This window comes from Dama dama, chromosome 7, assembly GCF_033118175.1.
Source record: "Dama dama isolate Ldn47 chromosome 7, ASM3311817v1, whole genome shotgun sequence".
NCBI lineage: Eukaryota > Metazoa > Chordata > Mammalia > Artiodactyla > Cervidae > Dama > Dama dama.
In genome coordinates, this window is record NC_083687.1 from 8,851,197 (window position 1) to 8,867,932 (window position 16,736).

The window sequence follows — 16,736 nt, forward strand, 5'->3', positions numbered from 1 at the left end:
AAGAAAGACAGATATAGACAAATATAGTTAACATTTATATATAACCATAGTATTGTTAAAATAGATATTTTGAAGAACCTAAAGTTTTCTAAAACATTTTCAGGCTCTTATTTCTAGTAAAGTGGAATGATAATTCCATCTCATAAGGCTTTTTGAACAGAGGATTGTGTGACAGTGCTGCTCCAGCAATTATAAATATAGTTGGTATATTAATTAAATGCATTTATTAATTGGTTTAATCTTGCAGAGCAGTAATTCTTAGAATTTCCCAAGAAGATTCTCTAAAAGCAGAACACATAACCACTGAAGGAGCTAGGAGATGCAGATCAAGTCAGCGCTCCACAACCTGGAATTTGTGTTTCTGTTTTCGTTTTTTTTTTAAGTTTATGCAAATTTGGAATTCTACTTGAATATATACCTCTATTTGTTCTGATATTATAATGTTACTGACAAAACGTTTATACTTCCCTGCTGACTCCAGCTGGGTAGAGTCATATCAATGCGCTTTAGCCAAACAGACATGAATGGACTAGAAAGGTCATTTCTGAGTCAAGGCTTTAAAAGAAATGAATTTAAAAAGTCCTCCTCATGCTCTTCTTATTTTCCAGATGCAGAATAAAATAAAAACATGTGACCTTAAAAGATGGCAGAGCAACAACGTAGAAAAAGCTTGGGTGCCTGAAACCACATAGGGGAAAGTCACCCCAAATCTAAGACCTCTGATCTTGAACTATTAAATGAATAATATACTTCTATAAAAATGTATTTGAATTATCAAGTATTTTGAGTCTATTTATTGCAGCAGCTACTGTTATTCAAAGCAGTGCGCCCTCTAGTCCCCCTCCCAAAAAGAAAGAACTAAGTACTTTGCCATTAAAGATACCCCAGGACCCAAACTCAATGTTTTTGTGTTGCCTATACTTATCACATGTTTATTTTCGTTTTCTAAGTAAGTGTTCATTGATCTGTCTTAGACTTTGCTATTCATTAAAAACCTCTAATTAAAACATCTGCTCAGAATGTAACAATTTGCCAGGGGTTAAACATAATATAGCATGAAATTTCAGGTTCACCATTCAGTTATTATTTAGAAAGGAAGAAGGGGAAAGAAATGAGTGGGGAAAAACAAGTGGTAGCCCTAATAAAACTACATAAAAAAAGGTGCAGTTGCACTTAATAGTGATTTGTGTTCCTGGAATCCTTTCTGTTTGTATGTTTAGAAAATATGAGGAAATTATATTAGAAATTTAACTTTGAAGCATTATTTTTACTTTTTAAAGAAATATAGTTGATTTTATAATGTTGTCTTAGTAAAATGAGTTATATATATACACATATATTATTTTCTTCCATTCTCTTTCATTGTAAGTTATTACAAGGTGAAGCATAGCCTCTTTCATAGCCTCTTTGGGGTAACTATCTTTAAATGGATGGATGAATAGATAAATAAATATATAAGATAGATAGGCAGAAATCAAGTGTTTAGGACCTAAAAGACACTAAGTATTCCAAGATAATTAGGTGCTAACATATAAAATTATGACTTAGTCATTCTACCATGATGTTCATAATCTGTAAAATATTAACTCATTATTACACATGATTACTTTCTTCTCATAAACAATAAAAATAGAACTTTAAAGCTCTAAAAGGTAAGAAAAATAAGTTACAGAATCATAAAAATCACAAAGATTAGAATCATCATGATCTCTAGTCCAATGATTTGTCTATTTTCTTTGAATCCATCAACTCTTTCTTAATCAGACTGATTAAGTTTTCTGCCATCTTACTCATATCCTAAACCCCTTGCTTTTCCGATGCCTCACTGCATCCATATGGAGAACTGTCAGTCTTAAATGAACTCATTTCTCTTTGCATCCATCAAAGTGCTGATTACAGCCGCAGAGATCGTATATATGAGGGCAGAAGGTACCATCAGCAACGTGAGGCAATTCCTATTGGTTCCTGGGGCAACTCCCTCACCTAAATATCCAAAGGACCACTGCAAACCATGTCTATCCTCAAATTTCTGATCATTCATCCTCCCACCACCTCCTCCCTCCACAGATAACCTCGCCTCCTAATTCCTGGTTAGGAAAAGAAAAGCAATCTGATAGGAATTTTCCTCAACTGACCACTACTTTTCATGTCAGAAGTTTCGTTTAACCTTCTTTATTCCTCCTCTGTTGATATAATAGACTTGCCACTCAGTCTTTCTCTAAGACAGATGTCTTCACATACTCTGGATTGCAAGCTTAACAGTTTTCCAGTTCTCTCCAGATCTTACAATAACCACTTTTTAAAACATCTTCACTGGTTTCCACTCTTTCTTTACAGGCTCATCATTTTCTAGCCAGTTATGAATATTAGCTTTTTCCCATGCCTTAGCCTCAGTCTGTCTTCCTTTTTTTTGCTTTCCTTATTCTGTTCAGTACCATTCATCTTCAACCCTTGCCTCTACTATGACCTTGAGATCCGTATATCTACCTGTCTTCTCTGACATCTATCTGCATTTTTATGTCTCAAAGACATCTTGAAGTCACCAAGCCCAGTAGTGAACACCACATCTCCATTTTATCATTCATTTCAATATTAAATCCACATCCCATCTTCCAGCTTTTCTCTTGAAATCTTTTTTGACTCACCCTTATTTTCTCAACTCTTCCACCATCTAAGTCCAGAACATTATCTTTTATCACCATTTGCCTTTTATATCACATTCTTTATATTTATTGCTTTAACAAAGCAATATTTTTTAACAATACAAAGATCATACCACTTTCATATTTAAATCTTCAATGACTTCCCTTTGCTCTTAAGATCCTTAATGGAATACTTAATATCTTTGACTAATTTCTCTACACTAGCCTACAAGTCCTTGCCTTCCAAGATTCAGCAAACACAACTTTCTTTGTGTTCATGTACTACTTTGTATCCTGACCACAAGGACTTTACGCAAACTAGTCCCTTTGCCTGCTATTAAACAACTCATAAATCTTATCTCCTACTTTTCTTCCTCAAGTGTCTTTCTCAGATCTTCAAGTCTAGATCAGGTATTATAATAAATGTTATCACTTTCCACCCTGCCTTTGTTAAATATATCAAAACTTCCCATTTTTTAGTGTTTTTAGTTAATATATAGTTGCACTGAGAGGGCAAAGGCTGTGTGTTTATGTTTTTGTTTTCATTTTTCTCTTCACACCTGATACCTAGCACAACATGATGAAGAAGATGGGCTTTCTTTTAGTGTTTGTTGAATATGTAGAAAAGAGAAACGACTCAGCGTTCAATTTTAAGTAACATTATGGATTTGCATCAAGCTTACAGAAATCTCTGACTTGGATTTTCAATAATTTACTCAAACCAAATGCCTTCACAGTCATTTTTTGGAAATATGCCCAATTTCTATCACTTTGCAACATTTTAATGTATTTGGGGTTGTGACTCAATGGACATGAATTTGAGTAAACTCCAGGAGTGGGTGATGGACAGGGAGGCCTGGCATGCTGCGATTCATGGGGTCGCAGAGTCAGACACGACTGAGCAACTGAACTGAACTGAACTGAATTGAATTTAAAAAACTACAATCCTCATTCACAATCTACTTGAAACATCTTTGTTATTTTTTCATGTTTTTCTTGGACTTCTCAGTGTTTGCTTTCCTTTTGGCCTCCACCTTCCAATTATTTACCTTTTCTCTCTCTCTCTCAGTCAATTTTTATATGTTAAAAATTTGATACTTTTGACCCCAGACACACAAACATACCAACTTTAGCATAAAAATTCTGGCCTTTCATAAACACCATTGAATTTCCCTAACAGCCATACATCAACTCATAGAATATAAACTTGATGAAGACCCTGTGTCTATTTTGTTTCCTGATATATCCCTAGCTTCTTAACAACACATCTGGAACATAGAAGTACTCAATAAAATATTTGCTGAATAAATGAACTTTTACATAAAGCATTATTGAACCATGGCAAAAATATGTCCTAAAATAATTTTTATTATTCTCTTTTGTAACAGATAGATTATTCCTCAATAAAATCCTGTCCCACAAGCAGGGATGACAATGACTTATCCACATAATTTCCCATAACTTTCTAAAATATCTAGCTGCTACTTTTTTTTCATTTGAGTTCTAGTGGTAATTCCTGGAATCATATGCAAAAGTAAATGCCTCTAAGGTACTACGTTTTACTTCCAAATGAGGGTGTAAAGAAAGTTCATAAGTTTTAGTGGACAAAGACACAGGATGAGCTGTCACTCATATAGAGGACCATAACATAGAGACCACTGGCCACAATGAAAATCTTAATTATCATATTCTTCATTGTGTGATACACTTTCACCCCACATTTTAACATCTCTAAATTGAAATCCATCTAATAATCAATGGAGTTTCTTAGTTTAATTAGTAACATTTCATTCTTCTTATTATTATTGGCATATAAAAGAAGCCATGTTTCAAAATATCTGGCATTTTTAATTCAATTAAGTCCTTTCATGACCATAGTATCCAAAGCAGAGGTTTTGGTAAGAAAAGAGAGAAGAGTAAACTAAAATGGTGAGGCATGAAGCAGACAAGAAGATCTAGGAGGAAATAAACACCAACCAGAAAAGGATTACCATGAGGGCTATGAGGATGTCTATTACTGTGCTTCAGAGTCCTTTTGAAATGTGGGTCCCTATATGAAATCTGTCAGCCAGTCAAAGCTTCCTAATGGAGCAGTGGCTGTGAGGAGACAGAGCACCCCAGCTATAACAATGAACACAAAACATCTTCTGAACACTGGCAGAGGACCCCAGACATCCAGAAAGGAAAACCAACATCCTTGGAATGAGTCCATGAATCTCTCTGGGTGTTCTTGGCTGTTGAGAGCCATTTCACCATTAATCTAGAGGCTTTGTCTTCCGTGCTATGTCGCCTGAGAAGTCTCAATGCTACTGTAAGGAGTCAGGTCTGAACCCCAAAGGTAGGAGACTTAAATCTAGGACTCTGGACCTTCAGAGAACTCCTCACCACATGGAACATTAATAGACAAGAGCCCACCCAAAGGCCCCCAACTCAGCACAGACCGAGTACCACCCAAGAACCAGCAAGCTCCAGCTTGGGATGCCCCATACCAATCCTTCAGCAAAACAGGAGCGCAACTCTGCACATCAACAGGCAGTCTGCCCAAATCCATACTGAACCCACAGATACCCCAAAACACACTAGTGGACACAGCACAGCCCTCCAGAGAGACAAGATCCAGCTCCATCCACCAGAACACAGGCACAAGTCCCCCCACCCAGGAAACCGTCACAAGACGCTGGTCCCAACCTACCCATGGGGGACAGACTCCACAATTAAGAGGAACTGCAACCTCCCAGCCTGCAGAAAGGAGACCCCAAACTCAATACATTAAACAAAATTAAAAGACAGAGAAATATGCAGCAGATGAAGGAACACAGTACAAAGCTACAAGACAAAACAGGCGAGGAGGAAATAGGTAGTCCACCTGAAAGAGAATTCAGATTAATGATAGAAAGATGATTTAAAATCTGGAAAGCACAATGGAGGCACAGATAAGTAGACTGGAGGCAAGTCCAAGAAGATGCAAGAAATGTCTAACAAGGACCTAGAAGAATTAAAAAATAATCAACAATGAACAATGCAATAACTGAGCATAAAAATATACTGGAGGGAACCAACAGTAGAGAAACTGAGGCAGAAGAATGGATAAGTGAACTGGAAGTTAGAATGGTGGAAATAACTGAAGCAGAGTAGAAAAAATAATAAAAAGAAATGAGGACAGCCTCAGAGACCTCTGGAACAACATTAAGCATTCCAACATTCAAAGCATAGGTGTCCTAGGAGAAGAAGACAAAAGGAAAGGGTATTAGAAAATATTTGAAGAGATTATAATTGAAAATTTCCCTGAAATGGGAAAGGAAATAACCATCCAAGTTCAGGAAGCCCAGAGAGTCCCATACAGGATAAATCCAAGGAGAAACGCTAAGACACATATTAATCAAACTATTGAAAACTGAACGCAAGAACAAATATTAAAAGCAGCAAGGGAAGAGCAACAAATGACATACAAGAGGACCCCCATAAGGCCAACAGCTGACCTTCAACAGAAACTGTGCAGGCCTGAAGGGAATGGCAAGATATATGTAAAGTGATGAAAGGGGGGAAACTACAACCAAGATTATTTTACTCAGCAGGGATCTCATTCAGGTTTGAAGGAGAAACCAAAAGCTTTAAAGACAAAAAAATTAAGAGACTTCAGTACCACCAAACCAGTTCTTCAATAAATGCTAAAGGAACTTCTCTAGACAAGAAACATAAAATGAAAAGGCCTATAAAAACAAATCCAAAAACAATAAAGTAAACAGTAACAGGATGAAACTTATCAATAATTACTTTAAATGTAAATGGGCTAAATGTTCCAACCAAAAGACACAGATTGGCTGAATGGATACAAAAAGAAGACCCCTATGTATGCTGTCTAAAAGAGACCCACCTGAGACCTAAGGAGACATACAGACAGACAGCAAGGGGCTGGAAAAAGATATACCATGCAAATGGAAATCAAAAGAAAGCATGAGTAGCAATACTCATATCAGAAAAAATAGACTTTAAAATAAAGACAGTTATGAAACAAAGAAAGACACTACATAATGACCATAACATATTGTTAGCCAGACTCATCAGGAAAAAAAGGGAGAAGGCTCAAGTTAATAAAATTAGAAAAAAGAGGCATTATAACAGACAACACAGAAATACAAAAAATCGTAATATCCTACTATAAGCAACTATATCCCCATAATATGGACAACCTGGAAAAAAACCATCAAATTCTTAGAAAAGTATAGCCTTCCAAAACTGAACCAAGACAAAATAGAAAATATGAATAGGCCAATTACAGACACAGAAATCAAAACTATAATAAAAAAAAAATCTTCCAGTAAACAAACACCCAGAGACAGATGCCTTCAAAAGTGAATTCCAACAAAAGTTTAAAGAGCTAACACCTATCCCGCTCAAACTCTTCCAGAAAACTGCAGAGGAAAGGAAACTCTCAAACTCACTCGATGAGACCAGCAGCATGCTAATATCAAAACCAGACAAATATGCCACAAGAAAAGAAAATTATAGGCCAATATCACTGATGAACATAGATGCAAAAATTTTCAACAAAATTCTAGCAAACAGAATTCAACAGCACATTAAAAAGATTGAAAGGTTGTTGCTGAACGATAAGATGCCAGGATTCTTGGCCTCTGGAAGAGACGAAATCAATCCGGGGCCAAAGACGAGGCTGGATCGCTCAGAGCTTTTGTGTAATAAAGTTTTATTAAAGTATAAAGGAGGTAGAGAAAGCTTCTGACATAGGCATCAGAAAGGGGCAGAAGGAGTACCCCACTCCGAGTCTTTAGCTGTAAGTTATACAGTCACTCACAGTCTGTTAATGAAAAGAAAGGAATGTCTTAGAATTTAGAATGGCACCAGATAATTCATCTGGCCATAAAACGATTGACTTGAATCTTGTAGAAGGGCAGACTACCAAACAAATAGTTTCATTTACATAGATTAGGGGAACAATATCTGAGTAAGTAAGTTAGGCCATTTGGCGGAACTTAGAGTCTGGGATAAATTAACATATCTTAAGACAAACATTTCCATAAAAAAGAAATGTATTGGTTAACTCAAGGTTTGAGAATAGTTAGCTTCAGGTGAAACCAGGTGTCATGGCAACACAGCACTTTAAGAGAAACCTCCTTTTAAATTTGTATAGAGAAGAAAAAAATATATTGCTGGTTTGTTTCCTCCTGCCGCTTAAGAGAGATAAAAATGTCTGGCACTTGCAGCCTATTTCCTCCGTTTGGAGACCCTGGCTTTCCTGCCTGTTACCCTCTCAAGATCATGAATCATTACCAAGTGGGCTTTGTCCCAAGGATATAAGGATTCTTCAATATCCGCAAACCAATCGATGTGAGACACCATATTAACAAGCTGAAAGATAAAAACCCTATGATTATCTCAATAGATGCAGAGAAACCTTTCGACAAAATTCAATACCAATCTATGATAAAACTCTCCAGAAAGTAGGACCAGAAGTGACCTACCTCAACATAATAAAGACTATATATGACAAATTCACAGCAAATATTTTTCTCAATGATGAAAAATTGAAAACATTTCCTCTAAAATCAAGAACAAGACCAGGGTGCCCACTCTTGCCACTCATTCAGCATAGTTTTGGCAGTCCTAGACACAGCAATCAGAGAAGAAAAAGAAATAAAAGGAACCCAGATTGGAAAAGAAGTAAAACGCTCACTGTTTGCAGATGACATAATTCTTTACAAAGAAAACTCTAAAGATGTCACCAGAAAATCATTAACAGTACCCAATGAAAATAGCAAAGTCAAAGGATACAAAGTTAATACACAGAAATCATTTGCACTCTTATACACTAACAATGAAATATCAGAAGGAGAAATTAAGGAAACAATCCCATTCACCATTACAGGAAAAAGAATAAAACACCTAGTAATAAACCTACTGAAAGGGACAAAGCAGAGACATCAGTTTGCCAACAAAAGTCTGTATAGTCAAAGATATGGTTTTTCTGGTGGTCATGTACCAATGTGAGAGTTGGACCATAGAGAAGACTGAGTGGCAAAGGATTGATAGGCAATTCCTGTCAAACTGTCAATGATATTTTTCACAGAATTAGAACAAATAATTTTACAATTTGCATGGAAACACGAAACACCCCAAATAGCCAAAGCAATCTTGAGAAAGAAGAATGGAGCTGGAGAAATCAATCTTCCTGACATAAGACTATACTACAAAGTGACGGTCATCAAGACAGTATGGTACTGTCACAAAAAAAGAAATATAGACCAATGGAACAAGATAGAGATCCTGGAGATAAACCCATGCACCTATGGGGACCTTGTCTTTGATGAAGGAGGCAAGAAAATACAGTGGAGAAAAGACAGTATCTTCAATAATTGGTACTGGGAAAGTTGAGGAACTACATGTAAACTACATGTAAATTGCATGCAAAAAATTAAAACACCTCATGACACCATACACAAAAATAAACTCAAAATGGATTAAAGACCAAAAAATATAAAACTCTTAGAGGAAAATTTAGGCAGAACACTCTTTGACATAAATGACAGCAAGATCTGTGACCTGCCTCCTAGAGTAATGGAAATAAAAGCAAAATAAGAAAATGGGACCTAATTACACTTAAAAACTTTTGCACAGTGAAGGAAACTATAAGCAAGGTGAAAAGACAACTCTCAGAGAGGGAGAAAATAATAACAAATGAAGCAGTTGGCAAAGGATTAATCTCCAAAATATACAAGCTGCTCATGTGGTTCAATACTAGATAAACAAACTACCCAATCCCAAAAAGGACAGAAAAACTAAACAGACATTTTTTCAAAGAAAATGTACAAATGGCTAATAAACACATGAAAAGATGCTCAACACTGCTAATTATTAGAGAAGTGCAAATCAAATCTACAATGAGCTATCACCTCACACCAGTCAGAATGGCCATCATCAAAAAATCCACAAACAAGAATTGCTGGAGAGGATGTGGAGAAAAGGGAACTCCCTTGCATTGCTGATAGGAATATAAATTGATACAGCCACTATGGAGATTCCTATAAAAACTAGGAATAAAACCACCATTTGACCAAGCAATATCACTTCTAGACATATACCCTTAGGAAACCCAAACTGAAAAAGACACATGTACCCCAATATTTATTGCAGCACTGTTTACAATAGCTAGGATGTAGAAGCAACCTAGATGTCCATCAACACATGAATGGATAAGAAAGCTGTGGTACATATATACAATGGAAACTACTCAGCCATGAAAAGGTACATATTAGAGTCAGTTCTAATGAGGTGGATGAACCTAGAGCCTATTATACGAGTGAAGTAGGTCAGCAAGATAAAAATAATATCATTATTAATGCATATAAATGGGATCTAGAAAGATGGTGCTGACAAACCTATTTGTAAGGCAGCACTGAAGATGCAGACATCGAGAACAGACTTATAAACAAGGGTGGGTGGAGGAAGGAGAGGGTGAGATGAATGGAGAAAGAAGCATGGAAGCGTATACACTACGGTATGTAAAGTAGATAGTCAATGGAAATTTGCTGTATGATTCAGGAACAAACTGGGGCTCCATAACTACTTAGAGGACTGGGAAAGGGCAGAAGGTGGGAGGGAGGTTCAAGAGGGAGGAGACACATGTACACCTGTGTCTAATTTATGTTGATGTATGGAAGAAATCAAACCAGTATTGTGAAGCAATTATCCTTCAATTTAAAAAAATAACTAGAAATGAAACTGTCATATGACCCAGCAATTCCACTACTGGGCATACACCCTCAGGAAAGCATATTGAAAAAGACATCTGTACCCCGATATTCATTGCAGCACTATTTACAGTAGCTAGGAACCAAAAGCCACCTATATGTCTATCAACAAATAAATGGATAAAGAAACTGTGGTATATACACACAATGGAATATTACTCAGCTATAACAAAGTAATGCACTTGAGTCAGCTCTAATGAGACGGCTGAACCTAGAACCTATTGCACAGAATGAAGTAAGTCAGTAAGAGAAAGACAAATACTGTGCATTAGCACATATACATGGAATCTAGAAAGCTGGAACTGATGGTCTTGTTTGCAGCGCAGCACGGGAGACACAGACCTGAAGAGCAGACTTAGGGTCCCAGTGGGGAGGAAGGGGGTTGCAGAGAGTAATAGTAAAACAGTACATCACCATATGTAAAATAGATAGCCAGGGGGAATTTGCTATACGATGCAGGGAACCCAGGGCAGGCGCTCTGTGACAGCCTGGAGGGGTGGGATGGCGAGGAAGGTGGAAGGGAGGTTTAAGAGGGAGCGGACAGATGTTTACCTATGGCTGATTCATGTTGCTGTGTGACAGAAACCATCACAATATTGTAAAGTAATAGTCCTCCAGTTAAAAATAAAATAAAAGGATGAGGAGCAAAGAAATTTACGGGTTTATCTATCTACCTACTGTAAACATATATTGTATATAAATATATAATATATATGCAATATATAAAGTATGTATGCAGTATATATAAAATAGTATAAGTATATATTTGTAAATATATATAATATATTTTTATAATGCTATCATATGGAAATACACAACTTTTATCACCTTATACTGGAATCACTTGTAAATGTCTCTACTTTATTCCCTAAACTCCTTAAGAATAGGACTATGTATTAATCTTCCTTGTATTCCTCAGCGATGGGCATTTGATAGAAGTTTAAATTCATTAAGTACAAGTGAGTTAAATCTAATAGCTTTGTGTTTGACAAATTCATAGCAAATAGGATTTGATGCAATAAATTTGTAAGGTATTTCATAGAAGTACACTAAGCTCTCTGATAAGGAACATTAACTTACTTGGGTTATTTGATTACTCTCTAATTCATTGATGCATTAATTTTCCGAATACAGTAATTACCAAATTAGACATTACTAATAGAGAAATGAATAAAAATCTACTGCCTCAGGGCATTTAACAATGCCCAAGGGCCCTAACACATTTCTGAAAAATAAATAAAATCTCCAAAAGTTATTTGTTCACTAGAAGAATTAGCCTTGCTAATTGTCACACATATGAGATAAATTTTGAAATGTCTCAACCTTTTAGGAGTTTATTATAAAAGTGAACACATTACTTCAATTGACACACTCAACATGGAAAATACACAAACAGTGCAGAGTGATTAAATAGAAACACATTCATATTGTTCAACCCCAGCATGAACAAATTTAGGAGCAGAATGAAGAAAACCTGATCAGCATGGCAGGAGAGAGATGATAAAGGATCAGTTCTAATCAGTCAAGAAAGATTCCACGTCAAGGTTGCCATTTCCAGAGTTCTCTGAATAATAAGAAAGATCATTTCAATCACCCAGTGTACGGGAAAAATTTTTCCAAATCATGACTGTTACTAGGGGACACGAAAACTGACAATGAAACACACATAGGAAGGAGATTTAGAAGAAACAGGGCTTTCAAACTGAAGGGAAATGGAACTCCAGCGGCACTGAACTCCCAGCTCCAGTAGCAGTATAAAGGAATTTTTTACTCCGTTTGCCTTTCTGAAAAGTCACTGAACAGCTAAGAATGGAAAAGCAAAGTAAGACAAGTTTTCACAGTTCTCACATAGATTTAAACAAATAATTTTACATTGGATAAAAGGAGATCTTACCCTCTCTTCCTGCTTAATCTCTACCATTTGTAATTCCATCCAAAACCTTCTCCCCACATCCTAGCACACCTTGGTTTTGCACACTTTCCTTGATATCCCCATATGTAGAATTCCAATAGTCTATTTCCTTGCCCTTAGAACAGATTCTTAGGATGGATTCCCAAGTAATTGAGAGACTTGCTTTGGTACCTTTCCTAAAATAATGAGTTAATTTTTTACTGGACTTTAAAATAATGACTAAATAATGTCAAGGTTTTACAATTTTTAATTTGTATGAGAATCTCTCATACCAAGAGGAATTCTGGCACCTAAATGCACCACATGATCTATTTTCAATTTTATTTTCAGGAAGTATTAAATGAAGATTTTTGAGAAATCACCTTACCCAGTGAGTTTGACTGCATGTGTCCGAAACTTTCGGTATTTTTCTGAGTCTTCATTTGTGCTGGTAATGTGTCTATATATCCCTGTCTTATAATTGAAGAAATCCTCATGAACTTGCATTATAGCTAAAATAAAATCCAACAGGATAAATGACATGATTTTAAATCATTATATTAAAAAAAAAAAAACCTTCAGAAATTCTTACAGAACAGTCAACAATTACCAGGGGTAGAATCTAAAAAGGAATTTTGCAGTTCAGCTTAATTTTCTTTCCTACTTAATCGATTGAAATATTTTCTAGTTCACTTATAAAAGTAACTTTTAGCTACTTAGAATATTACTTAAGGTCACATTATACATTTAGAACTCGATCTATTTTTAATTGACATAAGCAGTATTATCAGGAGCTGAATCTTTGCAGGAAACCCACTACATTCACTAGTGATCACTATTTCTCCATTAACCGTGGGCTTCTCCACCACTCCCTTAAAATTCCAATTAAGCTATCAGTGAAGGGTGAACCTAATAAACAGTATTTAAAGTAATTGTCCTTCTTCCTTAGAAGTAAATACAAAAGTTTCCTTGGTGAGTTTGAATAAAAAGTAAACCCTTAGCAAAAAAATAGTCTGACAAGATTGCATCCCTCCAGCTCTGGGGAGCTAAGCCAATAGTGTATTATTCAGAAAGGAAGAGCTTATACTCTTCAGAAGGAAGAGCTTATATTTTATAAAACTCTCCTTTCTTCCCTCACCTAGATTATTTCTTTTTCTTTCCTGTATTGTGGCTGTTTTATTGAAAGCCTTGAACAATTTATGGTGAATACTTTAAACTTCTCCTCTAGAAGACATGAATTGAAAGCATTTTTATTTGGGCTAGTTACATATACCTTGACAACTATGCACAATGCTTGTCTTAGTTTGATGTGAATTTTAAATAAAATAAGAAATATAGCCACTAACATTTGATAGATCCTAAAATGAAGCTTCTCCTCCAAAGTCAAGTATTACTTTTGATTTCTACTTTTTATTTCATTTTTTAATGTTGCATGCCTTTTCTGACAGTGTTCAAATATTCATAAAAGAGATGAAATCTTCTTTTTTTACTTAAACACACCTTTCCATAGGATGTTAAGAATTTATATAACTGTACTCTATGCAGCTCTTTGCTTTCTTCCTTTTTCCCACACCTAAACTTCTTTCAATTCTATAGATTTTAGAAGAATGCACACAGTACTATTTATTCACCATTCTATCACATTTTACATTCTTTTGTAAGGCAGAGGGGGAAAATGTTGTACATTAGCACTGGCAACAACATGCAGACAGCCATGTTGCATCTACAGCAAGATGAGGCAACCAGCATTTATAACTGTGAAGATATTGCTATTGGCAATCTCTTCCACAGAGCTACTGACTTAGCATTCATAGCACCATGAATAAAAAGTACTCTTCAATGCAGAAAAATACCCTCCCCAACTAAAGAAACATGAGTGAGATGCCATGACAATTAACTTGAAGATGGATTCTTCCTTGAGTTTCTGACACCAAACAGACCTGATGATCTAACTACATAAGCTACCATAGTGCAATTTTACTTTTGGAAAACCGCACAAACTTATTACTTTCTACCCACACACAAGGGCAGGATACTGAGCTCTGTCTTCTGCTCTTGGTTCAGGCTGGCAGGAAGAAGGTTCTCAACAAACATTGGTTCCATGGATGCTGAATGATTTGAACTTCAACTTTATTATTTTTGAATTTTACCTCTTCATTTTTTATTTAGTCTGTAAAATTCATGAATACTTAAGTACCTGACCATTAAATAAACATGAGATATTCTCAATTTTCAATCATTATGCTGCAAATTTCTTTTAACTGATTAAAAAAATGAGAGAGAAACTTTAAACAGTAATATAATGATTTAAAGACTCAAAGAGGTTTAGATAATTCGACCGAAGTCATTTAAGTAGCAAATGTCAAAATTGGAATTTCAAATTCAACCTTGACTTCAAATGCCTGGCTTCCTTCAAGTTTGTCACACAAACTCCAGTTAATGAAGGATATATTTAAATTACATATTAATTCCCTACTGTTTTTCTAGCCTTCAAAGATTACACAACTTAAAGAAGAAAAAAAAACATTTCTTTTTATTCGTTTCAGGTTTTTTGTAAGGCCCCAGGATTTTAAAAATTGAATTCAGGCCATGTTCAGAATAAGCTTTGGTTTCTCAATAAATATTAAGTGATGATAAAGATCAATAAAAGTCTTTCCAACACAATTTTAAAAGCTGTAGTTCCTGTTAGCTGTTGAACCAATCAATATTGATTAGGCCAGCATTCGGAAACACAAAAATACATATAACCAATAGCTCCTTGGGTATACATCAAATGTTTTCAATTTAATTTTGGTTTGTTTAACCTAATTATTTTATTTATTTATCAATTCCACTGCATTGATAATATTAATGTATTTTTGGACTTTTCAGTATTCACAGCCTGAATTTCTATTTTAGGCCTCACTGGTTTTGTTCTTCCAAGCATTTCAAGGCAATATTTAATACTGGAAATATACACTGTGAACTTATTTTTATTCATACAATTGGTGCAAAATAAATTCCAATAGATAAGCAGAAGAACTGTGTATCAGATATAATATCTTCATATCAAATCAATGGACATTTTATAAATTAGTATATGATTTCCTTATTGATTTTAGTTTACTATCCATAACACATTTTCAAAATAGATCAAAATGGAAAGCATTTTGTAAAACACAAAAATCATCCTGGCTTATTTGATTTCTTTCGAGCCTATAGGAAAAGGGAAGTGTCTACTTTGTTTCTATTGCTAAACCTTCATTTTTTTACAATCCATAATCTAATCCATTTAAACTGAAGTGAGAAGATTTTTAACACTATGTATGAGTCAAATATAACTAAACAAGCAAACAAGCTCTCAGCACTTCCTATTTGAATGTCTTTTGGGTCCATGATCTCTTTGAATCGACTAAGCTGGCTTTCATCCAATGTGTCATTAACATTTGTTCAACCATTCAATTTATGAATGAGTCTATCTTCTTTAAGTATAAGGGGAGCTAATGAGGCTATTAGGTGAGAATATCTCCTATAATTACATTGGTCTTACAACCATTGAATATGTAAGAATTATCTAAAAGCAAAAAATGTCTATCATTTATTAAGCACTTTATATAGGAGTTAAATGCAAAGTTGTTTATTAAAGGGATAAATAAGACACAATCATATTTCATCCAAGCCCTACCTTGGCTGCATGCTAAGCCACTTCAAACAAGTCCGACTCTGCGATGCCATGGACTGTAGCCTTCCAGGCTCCTCTGTCCATGGGATTCTCCAGGCAAGAATACTGGAATGGATTGCCATGCCCTCCTCCAGGGGATCTTCCTGACCCAGGGATCAAACCCATGTCTCTTATATCTCCTGATTGACAGGCGGGTTCGTTACCACGAGTGCCACCTGGGAAGACCAAGCTTACCTTGAACTGGTCCATTTTGCATGATTTCTCTCATGATCTCAGTTTCCTGGAAGGAAAAATATCAACGAGCACCATTACTGTCGTCAGAGTACACTACACCTACTCTTTGGTCTGTAATGTTAGGGGTTGTACAATCAGTTTAGGAATTATGGAACCCAGTGTGTCTTGATGATTTGCAATTTACTCTTAATCATGCTTTGAAACACTTGCATGTGAATCTCCACATCGGTGAAGTTGCTAAAGACAAGACACACCATGTTTCATTGACTCTTACCACTGGCAGTAATTTTGGAACAAAGAGAAAATATAATAATTTTTAATGGTCAAAAAGAAAAAATTAAACACTGTTTTATCAGTGGAAAGTAGTGTCATCTCCATTCTTTGGTCTGCAACAGTGATCCCAGATGATTGTTTTGTAAGGTTCCTCAGTTTTAGCATACAAATATTTCTCTGTTTTCATCCACTGTGTAATGCAACTTTTAGGAATGAAGAAATTCATTCACATACGCACTTTGATTAGAGTACATCCCAGAAACTAGGAC

At 35.5% G+C, this 16,736-nt stretch overlaps 1 protein-coding gene across 10 annotated transcripts in view; it reads right to left on the minus strand.

Annotated features, from left to right (window-relative positions):
• Positions 1–16,736, minus strand: part of TINAG (tubulointerstitial nephritis antigen) — a 155,717-nt gene that overhangs the window by 95,426 nt on the left and 43,555 nt on the right. For all 10 annotated transcript variants that reach the window (XR_009693537.1, XM_061146371.1, XM_061146370.1 and 7 more), the window contains exons 8-9: positions 16,195–16,240; positions 12,688–12,811 (exon numbers count right to left, since the gene is read on the minus strand). Coding sequence is in view for 9 of the 10 variants with exons in the window: in XM_061146371.1 (XP_061002354.1) it covers positions 12,688–12,811; positions 16,195–16,240 (170 nt within the window). In the remaining variant the exon portion in view is untranslated. The remainder of the gene's footprint in view (positions 1–12,687; positions 12,812–16,194; positions 16,241–16,736) is intronic.